Raw genomic sequence first — 16,780 nt, 5'->3', positions numbered from 1 at the left:
AAAATCAACACACAACAGATGAACAGGAGAAAAAGAAAATTAAACAAATTTAATTCATGTGCACAGAGGTCTCACAGAAATAAGTCCTAAGTAAGAAGTTGCAAAAGCAGGCAGCTTTTATATTTTTTAGACAAAGGAACAATAATTAGTAAGGAATTTAAGCAAAGTTTGGGCTTTGGATAGTAAATTAGTATCCAAGTTTGTTTATACAAGCTTCTGTGCCCTGAATTCCCTATCTCTGGTAATAATGCTGTCTTCCTATCTTCTGGTACAGTACAGCGAGAGAGTATGAGAGATTTATTTCCTGCTTCCAAGGGGACACAGAGGAGGGTCTAAGTATCCCTCTTGCACCTACCGGTTCTTAAGTAACATGAATGCAAAATATCCACTATGCCATTGAGGCATACTTTGGAGCAGCCTGCCAATGGGCTCCAACAACAGCATAAACCGATCATTAGATTTGTTTCCTAGTCAAGTACTCCAGCCTCGCACACAGTTCAAGGATTCTCTTTTGCCATTCCCCATCATTTGCTGAAGTACCGAGCATTACAGAAGGGGTCAAGCGATCCAGGCATCGGCCTTCCCGGTGGGACCGGGCAGGGCTGCCTTTTCCAGAGAAGGGCTTTACCGTTTCCTGAGCAACCACCGGCCGCTACCCCCACACCCCCGCCACTAGGTAGCAGCCGGCAGCCTGGCAATCGACCGCCACCGGCAGTCGTCATTTTGCAATGCTTCGGCGCTTACTTAATATAGAGTTTGTAAACTAAATGAATTAATGTATGCATATGATTTAGCACGAGTCCTGGCACACAGAAAGAGAACACTCAACGAACGTTAATTATAATTAATGCAAAACGCCATCAAGCACAATTCCATTTGCACGGCCTCAGAGACAGTTCAGATGTCCTTATTTTTTTGCAAATGTGGAAACTATTACAATTTAATTTTGTTAGTTAAGGAAATGGGCCAGCACAGAAGGCAAAATATGATTTTAGGTTTTACCTAATCGGTATTCATCTATACATCACTAAACTATAAGAGGGAGGGGAGAGAGGAGCCTCTTCTCTTTACCTCACGTTCCCTGCAGTAGGACGAAGCTCTAGGAGAGACGACAGAATGACTCAGGAAGCAACTGCCTGCCTGTCCCTCCCTCCCCGCCTGTAGAGCCTTAACGGCCTCTAGCGCAGTTACTCCAGAGGCAGACGGCCGGCGGGGAACTCTAGACTTGTCTCCCCGGCGAGGTGACGTCATCACCGAACGCCGGGGTTAGGGAAGAGAATTGTGGGAGGAGATTGCTTTCCCACGACCTTATAAGGGCTTTTCCCATGATCCTTTCTTTCTTTTCGCCATCTTTTCTTCTCGCCGGCGCTAGCAGCAATGAAGTAAGCAGGAACCTTATATCCCAATCCTCTTGCATCTTCGGGCAAAGGGCCTCTCCGGCATCCCAGGCATGGCTTCTTCTTTCCGAAGATATCCCCTACCCCACCTAATGTGCTTTCGTTTTTCGTTACAGGGTCGAGCTATGCAGTTTCAGCGGGTACAAGATCTACCCAGGACACGGGAGGCGCTACGCCAGGACCGACGGGAAGGTGAAAGGCCGCTTGGGCTAAACGCACCTTTGCTGCTAAGGAAAGACCGGTCTCGTTCAGTCTAGGCGGGATCCTTCACCACATCACCCTTGGTCCCTGAAAAGCTTGTTCCGGGGACCCTGTGTGCAATGATTGTTAGGATCAGAAACCTCTAAGTGAATCAGTCTTGAGCTTTGATCGAATGTAAATCAGGTCGGAAGTTAGGAGCTTGTGTAACATTAATGTTCCAGTGTAAGGGCAGTGGGCCACCGGGGTATTTGGCTATTTTATGGGCACCAGGTCCTTTTGGAATCTCGGGAGGGACAGGAGTTAGATGCCTTCCAGAATTTGACACCCAACTCTCCTCTGCGTTATGAACTTAGGTTTGTCTACTCGAGAAAAGACAGGGCGAAACGCAGAGTTTCCTGCCAGTTCTGTGATACAAGCCTTTTGGTTTGTATGGGCCTCAGTTTTGTAAAATGAGAGGATAGAATTAGAATATTAATTCACTAGTAATTTCAAGCTCAAGACTCCTACTTTGAACTTGTCACGACAGGTTTTCCAATTTCTTAATGCAAAATGTGAGTCGGCATTCCTTTCCAAGAGGAATCCTCGTCAGATCAACTGGACTGTCCTCTACAGAAGAAAGCACAAAAAGGGACAGTCGGTAAGTGAAATGCACTTTCATGTTGTTGAAACTCTGAGCATCATTTACTGCTTTTTAAAATTAAATGAGACAGTGTGAAAGTACTCCTAACTGAAAAGCATCAGACAGTGAAGTGAAAATGATTGATATAAAGAGTGCCTCCTTATACATCTTAGGCTCACAGTAAAAATATCAAGTTGAAATTTGAAAGCATTCCCCCTTCCAGAGTTAGGTAAATTACATTAAGCTCACTTGGGTTATAGTGCACCATTAAAGTGTTTAAGATGTTCAAGTGGTGGCAACTAAATAGTTGTGTGAAAACTTGGTATTGGTTATAATGCTTATAGAATTATTCCCAATGTAGGTATCATATTGTGGAGTCTTCCAGCATATTAGTTCTTAAAACTGGTTGTGTTTTTTGAAGTGGTCTTTTAGGTTGTTGAAACAGATTTTTGAGAAAAGGTTTGAGTGTCATGGCAAGAGAATTAGTATTCAGGAGGCTTGTGAATATTTAGTGAGTGAGCACCTCCTGGGTGAAAGACGTGGCTAGGTATTATGGGAGTTAAGAGGAAGGAAAAATTCTAAATAGGGGGATGTGACATACCCACTAGGGTGGCCATTATCCAAACGGGGGTGCGGGTGGGAGGAATTACAAATGTTGGTGGGGATGTGGAGAAATTGGAACCCTGTGCATTGCTGAATGAAGATGGTGCAGGCACTGTGGAAAGTGGTTTGGCAGTTTCTCAAAAAGTTAAAGAGAATTACCGTCATATGATCTAGCAATTCCATTTCTAAGTCTATATACGCAAAAGAATTGTAAGCAGGGACTTAAACAGATTACTTGTACACTGATGTTCACGGTGCTGTTATTCACAATAGCCAAAAGGTGGAAACAACCAAATGTCCCATCAGTGGATGAATGGATAACTAAATGTGATAAATACATACAGTGAAATATTATTCAGCCTTAAAAAGCTGACAGGCCTGATATTATGCTAAGTGAAATAAGCCAGACACAAGAAGACAAATATTGTATGATTCCACTTTTATGGGGTACCTAGTTGTGGACAAATTCCTAAAGACAAAGTAGAGGTTACCAGGCAGGACTAGGGGGGAAGGTGGAATAGGGAGCTATTATTTAATGGGTGCAGAGTTCGTTTTGAATTATGAAAAAAGTTCTGGAGATGGAAGTTGGTGTTTGCACAATATTACAAACATTTTTAATGCCACTGAATTACACACTTAAAAATGCTTCAAAATGGTCAACTTAATGTTATATATATTTTACCACAATAAGAAAAGTATTTTTTAAATGGATTTGAGGTAAGAAAAATATAAACAGGTAAATACTGGCATTTTCTACAATAAAATTTCACCTCTGTATAAAGTTTAAAGTATTGGTAAAACGAGCATTTTGGTTAACCACAAATGTGCCCTCTTTTCTCCATATGTCCTGTTTAAAAATTTTAAGATACTTGGCGTATCCCTGCTTTAATAAATAGTTCATTTTATTTTTTCTTGGACTTAGAGATGCACGCAAGATCTTTTTTCTCACAAGCACTGTAGCATAGGTTTCAGTATAGAATCTGCAGCAGATGTGTGAATTGTACTGTCTTGATTCCCAGACATTCCCTACATTTGGTGGCTTTCCTGTCTTAAATCATCTTCTAACTTGACTATTTCTCCCAGTGTCAATACTTGGAGTAAAAACAAAATAGAGTTGAGGTTTGATAATTTTTTTCCGAAAGCACATTCTTTATCGTAAAGTCTTGTTAAGATCACTTTTAAAGTACTATTCAGTTAACTTCCTTAGAGTTTAACTTTCTGTCCTTCTAAATAATGGCCAGGATTTGTAATAGATGGTTTAACCAATCCATAGTCAGAAAACTTATCTGTGTGTTGCAGTATTTTACATATAGATACTTTAAAAATATATATTTGTATGTATATTTCATTTCAAATAATTGCATGGATTATTTTTGGTCTTTTTTATTTTTTTTTTGCTGCACTGTGCAGCATGTGGGATCTCAGTTCCCCAACCAGGGATTGAACCTGGCAGTGAAAGCCCAGAGTCATAACGACTAAGCCACCAGGGAACTCCCTGGTTGTATATTTCTGTGGTCTGAATTGTGTTCCCCCCCCAAATTCATATGTTGAAACTGAGCCTCCAAGGTGATGGTTAGGAGGTGGGACCTTTGGGAGGTGATACAGCCATGAGGGCAGAGCCCTCATGAATGGAATTAGTGCCCTTACGAAAAAGACCTGAGAGAGAGCTCATTTGCCCCCTTCTGACATGTGATATATTTCATTTCTTCCCGACATTCATGAAGCAAGGTTGCTAAGTGTGGTCCCCATCTTTTTGTTCTGTAGGAAGAAATTCAAAAGAAAAGAACCCGCCGTGCAGTCAAATTCCAGAGGGCCATAACTGGTGCATCTCTTGCTGATATAATGGCCAAGAGGAATCAGAAACCTGAAGTTAGGAAGGCTCAACGAGAACAAGCTATCAGGTGAGGAAGCTTTCATTATGAGCATTTCAGCTATTGGAATGGATTTTAGGTTATGTTTGGGTTTATAGGCACAGAAATCTTAATCTCATGTTATTTTATGTTGTGTTACTTGCATCTGTATAGGAATTGTGAAATTGTAAACACTCATGTTTAATAATACAGAAGTTTATACTATAGTCTAAATGATTTGTTGAAATTCTATATGCAATTATAAAGATACTGTACAATTTCTAACAAATGTTAAGCTGACTTGGTGGTTAATGACATTTGTTAATAAATCCTTTGGATTTATCATACAAATAATTGCAGGTGGGGAAGGAATATGTTAATTCTACTTTTCCCAAACACTAGCCTCTTGTTTATAGACTATACCCTTAAGGAGTAAAGTGCTTTGCTTAAGTTATTTTTAACCCCACAGGGCTGCCAAGGAAGCAAAAAAGGCTAAGCAAGCATCTAAAAAGACAGCAATGGCTGCTGCAAAGGTAATTGTGGGATTATCTTGGATTTCTCATTTAAAGCAACAGAAAGATTTATTTTTAATCCAAATTGTGGTAAATGAAAGTTTCAGTTTTTTTAAGGAATTTAGTGCAAGGCTCTAATGGAAATGATGTCCATAATTGATTTCTAAGTGAGTGATTCCGGTCTCCAGAGAGGTCCCTTTGCTAAAGCCAAATGCGTATGTTAGTGCTATATAGAAATAGAAAGGGGGAAAATAAAGGTGTTTTAAAGTTTATTTTGAAATAATTCTAGATTTTCAGTAAAATTTTCTATAATTGTACAGAATTTACCCAGCTTTTATCAGTGTTAATTTCAATAACCATAGTAAAAATTTCAAACCAAAAAATTAGCATTGGTCCTTTTTCTGTTCTTAGGATACAGTTCAGGATCCCACACTGCATCTAGTTGTGTCTCTTAACTCCTTCAATCTGATATCTTTGTCTTTCGTTTATATTTCATATAAAGGTGGACTTCATAATATTAGGAACACAGATAATTAGGAAAGCAGTCTAGGAAACAAACAGAGTTTGGGCATAAGAGAGCAGTGATTGGGGGGAAAAAAAACAAAACAAAACCTCACATGGAATAATGCCACATAACATATTGTCTTTTTACAGGCTCCCACAAAGGCAGCACCTAAGCAAAAGATTGTGAAGCCTGTGAAAGTTTCTGCTCCCCGTGTTGGTGGAAAACGCTAAGTTGGTAGCTTGGATTTTTAAATAAAGATCTGACTATAACTAGATTGTGGTGGAATTCTTACTCCTAAATTAGGCATGTTCAGCCTACACAGTAATAGCTAAACTACACAGTTAGGAATTTAAGAGCTAGGTGGGTTTTTTTGTTTTAATTATTTATTTATGGCTGCATTGGGTCTTCTTTGCTGTGTGGGCTTTCTCTAGTTGCAGTGAGCAAGGGCTACTCTAAGTTGTGGAGCATGGGCTCTAGGCGCGTGGGCTTCAATAGTTGTGGCGTGTGGGCTCAGTAGTGTGGCTCACGGGCTTAGTTGCTCTGCGGCATGTGGGATCTTCACAGACCAGGGATCGAACCCGTGTTCCCTGCATTGGCAGGCGGATTCTTAACCACTGCACCACCAGGGAAGTCCAAGAGCTAGGTATTTTTTAAAGAGTTCATTTCTTGGGAATAGTGCCTCCTAATGTAAGCCTCTTGGAGAGATGTTAAGCAAGATGATGTAAATAAAATAAGATCTATATGGTTAAATGCAAGCTTTGCTCAGCTGAGGCTATAAGGGCACGTTACAGACTACATTGTCTAAACTTTTTTTGTTACATAGCTACAAGTACTAGGATGTTGCATAGATTTTAGCCAGGTTGATTGCTAAAAGATGCATTTTTTTCTTCTGTCTGCAGAAAGGAAGCCTTCTTAATGAGTTATTTTCTTGATAAATTACCCTTCTCCATAATAGACACATTTATTTCATATTGGGGATGCCTTTTGGTTCACTAGTATCTCACCTTTTAACGATTAGCTTATAGCTGAGTTAAAACTACTTAGAACTATCACCTGTATAATCTGCTCTTGCTTCCAGAAAATAAGCTTAAATGAATACAATTTCTTTTACATAAATGGGGTAAGGAAAATAGTAATTGTTGTTAAGAATAGGCTTACAGGGCTTCCCTGGTGGCACAGTGGTTGAGAATCTGCCTGCCAATGCAGGGGACACGGGTTCGAGCCCTGGTCTGGGAAGATCCTACATGCTGCGGAGCAACTGGGCCCATGAGCCACAATTACTGAGCCTGCGTGTCTGGGGCCTGTGCTCTGCAACGAGAGGCCGCGATAGTGAGAGGCCTGTGCACTGTGATGAAGAGTGGCCCCCACTTGCCACAACTAGAGAAAGCCCTTGCACAGAAACGAAGACCCAACACAGCCATAAATAAATAAACAAAAACTTTAAAAAAAAATTGGCTTGCACTTCTTCAAAAAGCAGATCATCTTACGTACCACACTGTGCTAAGTTGCAAGGAAATGATGAACAAGGTACATCCTCTTGAGAAACATGCTTTTTATACATAGGAATAGTATGTGAAGGTAAAATACATCAACACTGCCCCTCACCTCCATTCTATCCAGGGTGATGGAATTAATGATTATATCTGGTGCTTGTTAAATTCAGGCATTGGTCTAGGTGTTGGGGATAAAACAGTCTTTGGAGGACTTGAAAACTGAAAAGGTGTATAAAGTAAATATACAAGGTAAGCTGGTTGGCTGGCTTTTGCTTAGATTTTGTTTGGAAAAAAACCCTTTTTATTGTGATTTTTTTTAAATATATGAAAAAAGAGGTCATGCAGCTGTGAACAGAGAAAGCTTAAAAGCCAGTCAAAATACCCAACATGAATGCAGAGCTACATGTTCTTACTTCTGAACACAATAAAATGTCCCCTTGAAAGCACTGCTTTTTTCGTCTAAATGCCTTAAAATGGAACTGCCCATTCTGATTACCTTTGAGTCCTGAACAGCTTGCAGCTCAGGACAGTATAAACACTAAATACTTGTTCTCACAGGACAGCAAGTTTAGCTTTTCTCAGGAAGACCACTGGACCACATGTAAAACATTTTACTAAAACATTTCTCTATTGGCCCAAAGGCACAGAGGAGAATCCCAAGTTTCAGTGGACTTCTCAGTGTTTTCACGGGGTGTGTTTTGATAGAAACTGATTTGGGTGTGGAGGGATTTCGACTAACTTAGCTTCTCTTAGCCATGTCCACAACTTGTTTACTTAAAATTTTAATCTACTTACATTAAATTTAGTTTTTTTTTAATGTGTTAGTTTTCTTTAAAGGTTTATTTTTAATTTTTATTTTTTTGGCTGCATCGGGTCTTAGTTGCGGCACGTGGGCTCTTAGTTGTGGTGGTGGGTTTTCTCTAATCTAGTGCGCAGGCTCCAGAGTGCATGGACTCTAGTTTGGGCAGGCAGGCTCTAGCTGAGGTGGGCGAGCTCAGTAGTTGTGGCATGCAGGCTTAGTTGCCTCGCGGCATGTGGGATCTTAGTTCCCTGACCAGGGATCGAATCCGCATCCCCTCCACTGCAAAGCGGATTCTTACCACTGGACCACCAGGAAAGTCCCACATTAAATTTAGTTTTAAAGGAAGTCTATTTCACAGCAAAACTGGTGGTGCTGGCCCAGCACATATACATCCCTTGGAGGGTGGATTTGGAAATCCATTCTGGGTGCCCCACCCCTTGGGAGCAGGGGTGTGTCTCCATCTTCTAATTCCTCCCTCACCCAGCTGTAGTCTGTGGAATGAGTGGCCCTAAGGCCTGGTAGTTCTATCTTTCCTCAGGGCCTGGGAGCTCATGTACCTACAGCTAGAATGTTCAACTGCCTCAAACAACCGGGCCGTTTGGAAATTCCTGCAATCCCCACCCCCAAGTGCCAGGGGACTGAGTGCATCCCGCTTTTTTTTGTTGTTTTAATTATTTCATTTATTTAGGTTGCGCTGGGTCTTAGTTGCGGTTCGTGGGCTCCTCTGTTGTGGCATGCAAACTCTTAGTTTGCATGAGGGATCTAGTTCCCTGGCCAGGGATAGAACCCGGATCCCCTGCATTGGAAGTACAGATTCTTAACCACTGCACCACTAGGGAAGTCCCGCATCCTGCTTTTTGAGCCCACTGTTCTCACCATCTGTCCACACCTATCTCCAAAGGGTCACCTCACTCAATGACTGCAGACTCTAGGCTGGGAGAGGAGAGGGCTGGCCCAGAGTTTTCAGGCTCCAATAAAGCACCGCGCAGTCTGAGCCGCCTCGGCCTTTTGTGCATTCAGTATATGTTGGGTGTAAAATGGAGAATTTTTTCTCCTAAGTTTATGTAAAAATATATGCCAATAAAGCTGTAAGAAAACACTGCTAGCTGATCTTCCTCACTCCTTGCCAACATGACTACCTTCATAGGTAAAAAATCGTCAATACATAAGCTGATCATTCCAGAAAAATGACTATTCCATGGGTAGTTAGGAACCAGCAGTCGCTTAGAAATTACATTAACTCCTATCACGGAGGGATTTAGATTTTATAACACTTAACTGGAAGCTGCATTTCCATGTGAAAGGGCTTTCTTTGGTCTTACATCCAGTGGCTAATATACTAGGGGCCTCAAAATCTGGCGCTTTTATGTTGTCGGGTGTCTCAAAAACGTAGGCGGGGTCAAAAAGACTCCTTTACACCTTGGGGTATCTCCAACGGGATTAACAACTGCCCACCACCGCCTCCTACACGTGCTCAGATCCTGGGAAAGAAGGGAAAAACAAAAAGGGAAACTGCCAGGACTTAAGATGTCTGCTCAAAACCACTTCGATTTCCCAGGAAGGGCCTACCCGCTACCAAAATGTCCGTCCGCAGTCCTAACGTCACTTGGTCGGCTAGATCAAGCTAGAAAGCCATTGCGCTCCAATCAGGGCTTAGCCCCCTCACCCACTGCCCTTGATTTGCGTCACTTCCGGTGGTGCAGCAGCCATTTTGTCAGTCGCCAGCGGATCCCGCGCGCTGGAGAAGTGCAGTTCCTCTTGGTTACCAACTCGTCAGTTCTCCCTCCACGGTGCGGGCGCCCTCGAAGAGCACTCACCACAGACACAGCCAGTCCTCCCTACAGTGCCGCCACTGCTGTTGCATCCGCCCGGAACTAGTGCGCTGTCTTCCTCCCTTGCCACTGACAGGCGCCCTCGGGGAGCCGCCGTCAGCGATGTCAAGCGAGGAAAGCTACCAGGCCATCCTGCGCTACCTGACGAACGAGTGCGAGCCGTACGCGCCGGGCACCGAGGGTAATGTCAAGCGTAAAATCCGCAAGGCGGCCGCCTGCTACGTGGTGCGCGACGGAACGCTGTATTACCAGCGGAGGCAGCGGCACCGCAAGACCTTCGCCGAGCTGGAGGTGGTGCTGCAGCCCGACCGGCGCCGGGGGCTTATCGAGGCTGCGCACCTGGGCCCGGGCGGCACTCACCACACCCAGCATCAGACCTGGCACGACTTGTCCAAGACGTACTGGTGGCGAGGTAAGACCTCGCCCGCGGTAAGGGGGAGGGCGGGCGGCTTGCTCCCAGAAAAGGCCCGCAGCCAGAGGCGGGCCTGTCTGGGCACCCGCGAGTGTGAGGGTCCGGCACCCTCCTCCCGGACGCCGCTCGCGGGCCCAGCCTAGCCCGTGCCCGGCGGCGGAGCAGCTGCCAGGCGGAGCCGAGAGGGTGGGGGACGCGAAAGGAGCCGCACTTCCCACAGGAAGGAGGCCGGGGAAGCTAGGGGCGGGCCCTGGCCCGGGGTGGGGCGAAGGGGGCTTCGTCGGGGGCCGGCCCAGCCGCGGGGAGGGGCCGGGACGCGCGGGGTGCGCTGGGCCCGCCTCCTTCGGCGGCGCGGGAGGCGGTGGCTTCTTCCCTTTGCGGACGCTTTTGGGCGGCCGTTGCAGGTGCTGTGTGTGTGCGTTTAAAAATCATGTTTGTGCGGATGGTTTGGAAGCGGCGCGGTCCGCCCAGAGCCCGGCCGCTTTCTGCAGTGCGTTCCGCTAGGGTGTTGGCCAGCGGGTTTGAGCTTCTGCTGATCCGCTTGCCGGGGTTCCTCTTTGTGCTACTGCGGCGTGAATAAGGAATCATACAGTTGTGTGCAGAAGTGATTTCGAGTGACTGTGTGGAAACAGTCATTTGAGCCTAGTTTTTAGGACAAGAATTTTAAAAGCAGGTACTCTCAATTCTGGGTATTTTAATATTCTTCCGTTTGCTGTAGTGAAGAGCGATTTGGACACTGTGAGGCACTATGTATACCCCAGAAAAGATGAGGTTGCTGGGACTGTTATGGTCCGGGAGTGTAGCTTTAAAGTTTGACTCCTTGGGAACCAGGTTAGGGAAGGAGAGAAAGGGTCCTTCGGGTTTTTGTTTTTGTTTTTTACCGTCCTCACTCTCCAAAAAGTTAATGAATATTCAAACCGTTTATAATTAGTAAAAGTTTGCAGGCCTATAGAAGAGGTTTCGTCAGGAACGATTCCGTATGGTTCTGCAGAAATTAACTTATGGAACTAATCTGTGAGTAAGGAAGTTAGACTACTGAATATGAACTTTTCTGGACAGGTCTTTTTGCATCTTAAATAATTTTTTCGTGTTTTCAAAAACAGTCCAGCTCTCTATATTCTTCTTTAAAGCTTTTCCTTATTTTATATTTTAAACCAATATCTGACTTAAATTCCTATAGCGACATGACTGAAGGGTAAATATGGAGTAATTGCTGCATTTTGTTAGGATTGATTTGGTCAGACATAGTTTTGTTGAACAAATGTCTCAGGTTTAATATTTTATGACATGTTAAAACGATAATTATAGCTAAAGATAACACGGATCAAACTTTTACATGCAGGCATAGTGCTGAGCACTTAATTTATTTTTACATAGTATTTAATCCTCATCAAACCTTGTAAGATGGAAACATTTATGTCTCTTGTTTTACAGATGGGAAAACTAAAAGCACCAGGAGCTGACCTTTGGGATTTCAGACTTTTCTTAATCACTATTATATGGTGCTAAATGGGCTTAGTGTTCAGAATTTTCCTTCCCTAAATTGATTATCTGTGAGTGACAATCTAATCCAGTATTTTGTTTGTTTGATTTTTGTTTTAGTGTGCAGTGTCTTAAAAGACAAAAAAAAAAACCCTGAGACTGTGTTGATGTTTATTTTTTTTAATGAGAGATACATTTGTGGATAAGTAGACTTTTGAAGTCCTTAAATGTACAGAACAGCTGTTCTCTAAATTTGGTACTAAACCCCTGAACAGGGAGGCCCTGAGATCCTTTCAGAGAATCCCCAAAGTCAAAATTATATTCATAATAATACTAAGGCATTATTTGCCTTTTTACTTACTGTATCACAAGTATACAGTGGCGTTTTCCAGAGGCTACATGACATGTGATAATATGGCAATAGATTGAATGCATATATGATAATCTGTCTTCTGTTAAACCACGCATTAAAAAGACTTGCAAAAATGTAAAGTAGCACACTTTTCTCACTAATTTTTTTATGTTTTGGTAAATAGTATTTTTCGTATAAATGCTATTTTTGTTAATATGTAATGGGTTTATGATACTATTTTATATCATTATTTTTATTATTTTAATATTTTTTCATATAAAATGAGAATTCATAATCAGCATCAGAGAAGTTTGCCCTCGATTATTAGCTATTCATTTTGATGTTTATTACATTAACACTTTGCTCATTTTACTTGTTTGTTATAGGCCTATTAAAATTATCAACACTGGGGACTTCCCTGGTGGTTCAGTGGTTAGGACTCCACGCTTCCACAGCAAGGGGCGTGGGTTCGATCCCTGGTTGGGGAACCAAGATCCCGCGTGCTGCTTGGGACTGCCAAAAGGAAGAGAAAAAAAAAATTAACAGCGCTGCATAGACAGAAAAATAAACATTCTTGGACCTGGAACTGATAGCTGATAAAACGTTTTTAATGTGTCATACACTACAAATGGACCCTTTTTATAACAAACATACTCCAAAGCCCTGTAGATGTTTATCTGGGAATTAATAAGATCTAATCAGTGTAGATGCCAAGAAAAAAACGATTCCAAAGTGAGGGGTAGTTTACTGGGATTTATTATTTATGCTGCTTTTTCTAGAATGTTGCCGTCATAAGCAATGCCATTATATCCTGGTAATCAAGCAAGTTTGTAGCAACTTCACTTGTTTGAGCACAGTGAAAAACTGGCTCAGTGCCTAAAGTTGACATATAGCAAATTTATTTCAGAACGTAAAATGTTAGTAGATAGTCTCACCCTCTCAACCCCTTATTTTATCCTGTATTGTAGTTGTATGCTGGAGTTTCAAAATAAATGACTCTCCCCTGCCTCAGTCAAATGCTGACTTACGGGGATCTACAATTAATGCAAAATGTGAAGAGAAAATTAAATTAGTGGGAAAAAAGATTAAACTACGAAAATTATGTAATAGGTTAAATTAGTCACCTGCAGAGGTTCCTACCCTAAGAACTGATTTGTTTTATGGGGATAAATTGATGCTGACATTATCTAATCTAGAAGAGGAGGGTGTAATTTCTGAAAACCCAGCAAGAACTGGGTCTATGTTAATACAGCTATAACTGATCACTTTGTAACCTCTTTGAAAAAAAAAATCTGAATGACTAATATGTGTGGAGAAATAGAAATAGGAGCCACTATTCTCTGGGCCTCATCACTGATAGGGAGGGAGGGAGGTTCTTGAACAGCTAACAGGAGCAAATTGTTCAATTTGGCAGATCTCCGGAGTAGGAGTTCTCAACCCTGGACAGTTTTGCCTCCCAGGGAACATCTGACTATGTCTGGAGACAATACTGGTTGTCATAACTGGTGGTGGTGTTTGAGGGGCTGCTCTTGACGTCTGGTTAGGTAGAGGTCAGGAATGCTCCTAAACATTCCACAGTGCACAGGACAGGACAGTCTACCCACCTCTCCCTGCCCCACAAAAAGAATCATCTGGCCCAAAATGTCAACACTGCTGAGGTTGGAAAACGCTGCTCTAGAGTGAGAATCTGTTCCTCGAGTTGTTTTATCAGAGGTTGTTTACCCACTAAGTCTATGCTCAGTAAAGAACCTTTTAATGCTAATTTGGTATTTTATGTGGACTTTCTTTTTGCGGGGAGGGGCTGCATTGGGTCTTCGTTGCTGCGCGTGCGCTTTCTCTAGTTGCGGCGAATGGGGGCTTCTTTTGGTTTCAGTGCACAGGTTTCTCATTGTGGTAGCTTCTCTTGTTGCGGAGCACAGGCTCTAGGCATGCAGGCTTCAGTCGTTGTGACATGTGGGCTCAGTAGTTGTAGCACATGGGTTTAGTTTCTCCGCAGCATGTGGGATCTTCCTGGACCAGGGCTTGAACCTGTGTCCCCTGCATTGGCAGGTGGGTTCTTAACCACTGTGCCACCAGAGAAGTCCCCTATGTGGACGTTTTTATGGAGGTTGACCATTGAGCATCATTTAATGCTTACGTAGTAGTTACCTTGTCTCAGACACTGTTCAAAGTGATTTATAAATGTTAACATTTTATCATTATAACATGCTGTGAAGGTAAGTGCTCTTATCCCCATTTTGGCACAGAGAGGTTAGGTGACTTGGACATGGTCACAAAGCTAGTCAGTGGATTCAAATTTTCCTGCATAAAGTAATTTCTACCCCTTGTGGTAATTACCCACTCTTAAAATAGTAAGTTAACTACCTTTACACATTTATGTCTTTTCAGTGATTAATTTGAGTCAGATTCTTTCAGCTTAATCAGCTCTGGGCAAGCTAAAGAGGTCAGGTTCATGAATCTGTAAAGCTAGATTTAAGATGCATCCCATCAAAACACTAACACTAGAGTTAAAGGACTCCTAAAATATGATAGGATGATTTTTTCAGACAGTTGATCGACTGTCATACATTAATATCTTTTTTTCTATAAATTTATTTATTTATTTATTTTTGGCTGTGTTGGGTCTTCGTTGCTGTGCGCGGGCTTTCTCTAGTTGCAGCGAGCGGGGGCTACTCTTCGTTGTGGTGAGTGGGCTTCTCATTGCAGTGGCTTCTCTTGTTGAGGAGCAAGGGCTGTAGACACACGGACTTCAGTAGTTGCGGCACGCGGGCTCAGTAGTTGTGGTGCTTGGGCTTAGTTGCTCCGCGGCATGTGGGATCTTCCCGGAGCAGGGCTTGAACCTGTGTCCCCTGCATTGGCAGGCGGATTCTTAACCACTGCACCACCAGGGAAGTCCCGAGAATATAATTTTCCGAATTTATTAGTCCAGTATGTACTTCTTTTAGTAAGTATGGGATATAATACAATTTGAGGAATATTGCTTAAATACTATCTGAAGGTTGAAGTGCAAGTAATTTGGTATAATTTATCATCTTGAAACTCTTTTCAGGAATTTTCTATATACCTCTGTATCATTTTAGCTAATTAACAGCCTTTTCATTGGCATTTTACTTGGGGATTGTGGGGGAAGAAGTTTCTGTCACAGGGATGGATAAATGTGTTCCTGGGTAAGTAGCATAGTATCCTGAAAGTCACATGACTTCTGGAGGCCCACTTATGCAGTTTACTAGGTGTGACTTTGGACAGGTTACCTCTTAGGGCTTCATTCTCCTTGTCTGTAGAATGGGAATTAATTGGTCCTCCCTTACAAGTATGATGGAGAGGGGGGAGTGTGTGTTAAGTGTTCCTCCCTGCTTCCTACCCCATCCCAACATACTGAGTTGAAAGTTGAAGTTCAAGGGGCTTCCCTGGTGGCGCACTGGTTGAGAGTCCGCCTGACGATGCAGAGGACACAGGTTTGTGCCCCGGTCCGGGAAGATCCCACGTGCCGCGGAGCGGCTGGGCCCGTGAACCATGGCCGCTGAGCCTGCGCGTCCGGAGCCTGTGCTCCGCAGCGGGAGAGGCCACAACAGTGAGAGGCCCGTGTACCGCAAAAAAAAAAAAGAAAGTTGAAATTCAAAGTAGGGTTTTATGAGTGGCTCGTGTATAATCAACTTTTGATAGATTGTGTACACTGTTATTTAATGAAACTCTAAAAGCTCATAGCTTTCAAAGACAAGAGATATATTTTACACTCATTACAAGTTTTGGTTGTGGTCCTTTTCAGGTTGCAGATTGGCTCCACCTGTTTTTCTCATCTACATTTCAGGCTAAAGGGCAGTATCCATCTGGAACATGCTGCTCTTTGACAGAGGGGACATAAGTCAGGGAACCGATGGGAAACATTGCTTCTTAAAGCTTCTGATGACACATGGTATCCATCATATTCATTCATATTCCATTGGCCAAAGCTAATTGCATGGTGAAGCCTGATGTTAGTAGGGTGGAGAGTTATTAGCGTGAACCACATTATTATATTACTGTTTATGAAGGTCAAAAACAGTTGAATATTGGCAATTTCATATAGTTCCTATTGCATGAGTGAGTTGAAACTCACATGGAGATGGATGGTGCTACATAATCGTACAGTGAGTAAATGAATAACTAAGAGTGAACAACAAAACAGTCTACTTCGGCACGGAGACAAATTGTCATTATAACATATCTTTGAAAAAAATGTATCTTAAATTCTAAATAATTCACTCTACATACTTTATGGGCATGTGTGTGTCTGTATACATGCACTTGAATATACATTAGTATACACAGATTAAATAATGAACAGTATAATCTTCAGTTTTCACATGAGAGCAGTATTAAATTTAACTAGTTAATTTTTGTTTCATTGTAGGTATATTAAAGCAAGTCAAAGATTACATTAAACAGTGTAGCAAATGCCAGGAGAAACTAGATCGATCCCGTCCTATATCAGATACTTCAGAAATGTTGGAAGAATTGGGACTAGACCTTGAATCTGGAGAAGAAAGTAATGAATCAGAGGATGACCTGAGCAACTTTACTTCGCCTCCAACTACAGCTTCCAAGCCTGCAAAAAAGAAGCCAGTATCCAGACATGAACTTGTATTTGTAAGTGGAACTTTCCATTCAGCTTAACATTGGTAACTAGTGTGTTAGTATTTATAGTCTCAACTGAATTTTTTCTTAAACCACTAAAACTGCT

At 42.4% G+C, this 16,780-nt stretch overlaps 2 protein-coding genes across 3 annotated transcripts in view; both read left to right on the top strand.

The window, feature by feature from the left end:
- Positions 1-1,351: 1,351 nt before the first annotated feature.
- On the top strand, positions 1,352-5,961 carry RPL24 (ribosomal protein L24). Its single transcript, XM_082839651.1, has 6 exons — positions 1,352-1,382; positions 1,514-1,589; positions 2,125-2,235; positions 4,585-4,721; positions 5,140-5,203; positions 5,837-5,961. Exons 1-6 carry the CDS (start codon positions 1,378-1,380, stop codon positions 5,915-5,917), a joined length of 474 nt encoding a protein of 157 aa, XP_082695777.1. The 5' UTR covers positions 1,352-1,377; the 3' UTR covers positions 5,918-5,961.
- Positions 5,962-9,662: 3,701 nt separating this feature from the next.
- Positions 9,663-16,780, top strand: part of ZBTB11 (zinc finger and BTB domain containing 11) — a 37,579-nt gene continuing 30,461 nt past the window's right edge. The window contains exons 1-2 of one of the 2 annotated variants that reach the window (XM_082839383.1): positions 9,663-10,226; positions 16,451-16,686. In XM_082839383.1, coding sequence (XP_082695509.1) covers positions 9,917-10,226; positions 16,451-16,686 — 546 coding nt within the window. In that variant the 5' untranslated portion in view covers positions 9,663-9,916. Of the gene's footprint in view, positions 10,227-10,812; positions 10,900-16,450; positions 16,687-16,780 lie in introns of those variants that run through there. The other variant, XM_082839384.1, reaches the window with a different exon arrangement.

The sequence above is a fragment of the Leucopleurus acutus genome, assembly GCF_964270905.1.
Source record: "Leucopleurus acutus genome assembly, chromosome: 5".
NCBI lineage: Eukaryota > Metazoa > Chordata > Mammalia > Artiodactyla > Delphinidae > Leucopleurus > Leucopleurus acutus.
Note: the sequence above shows the minus strand (reverse complement) of the source record. Positions and strands in the feature narration are given on the sequence as shown.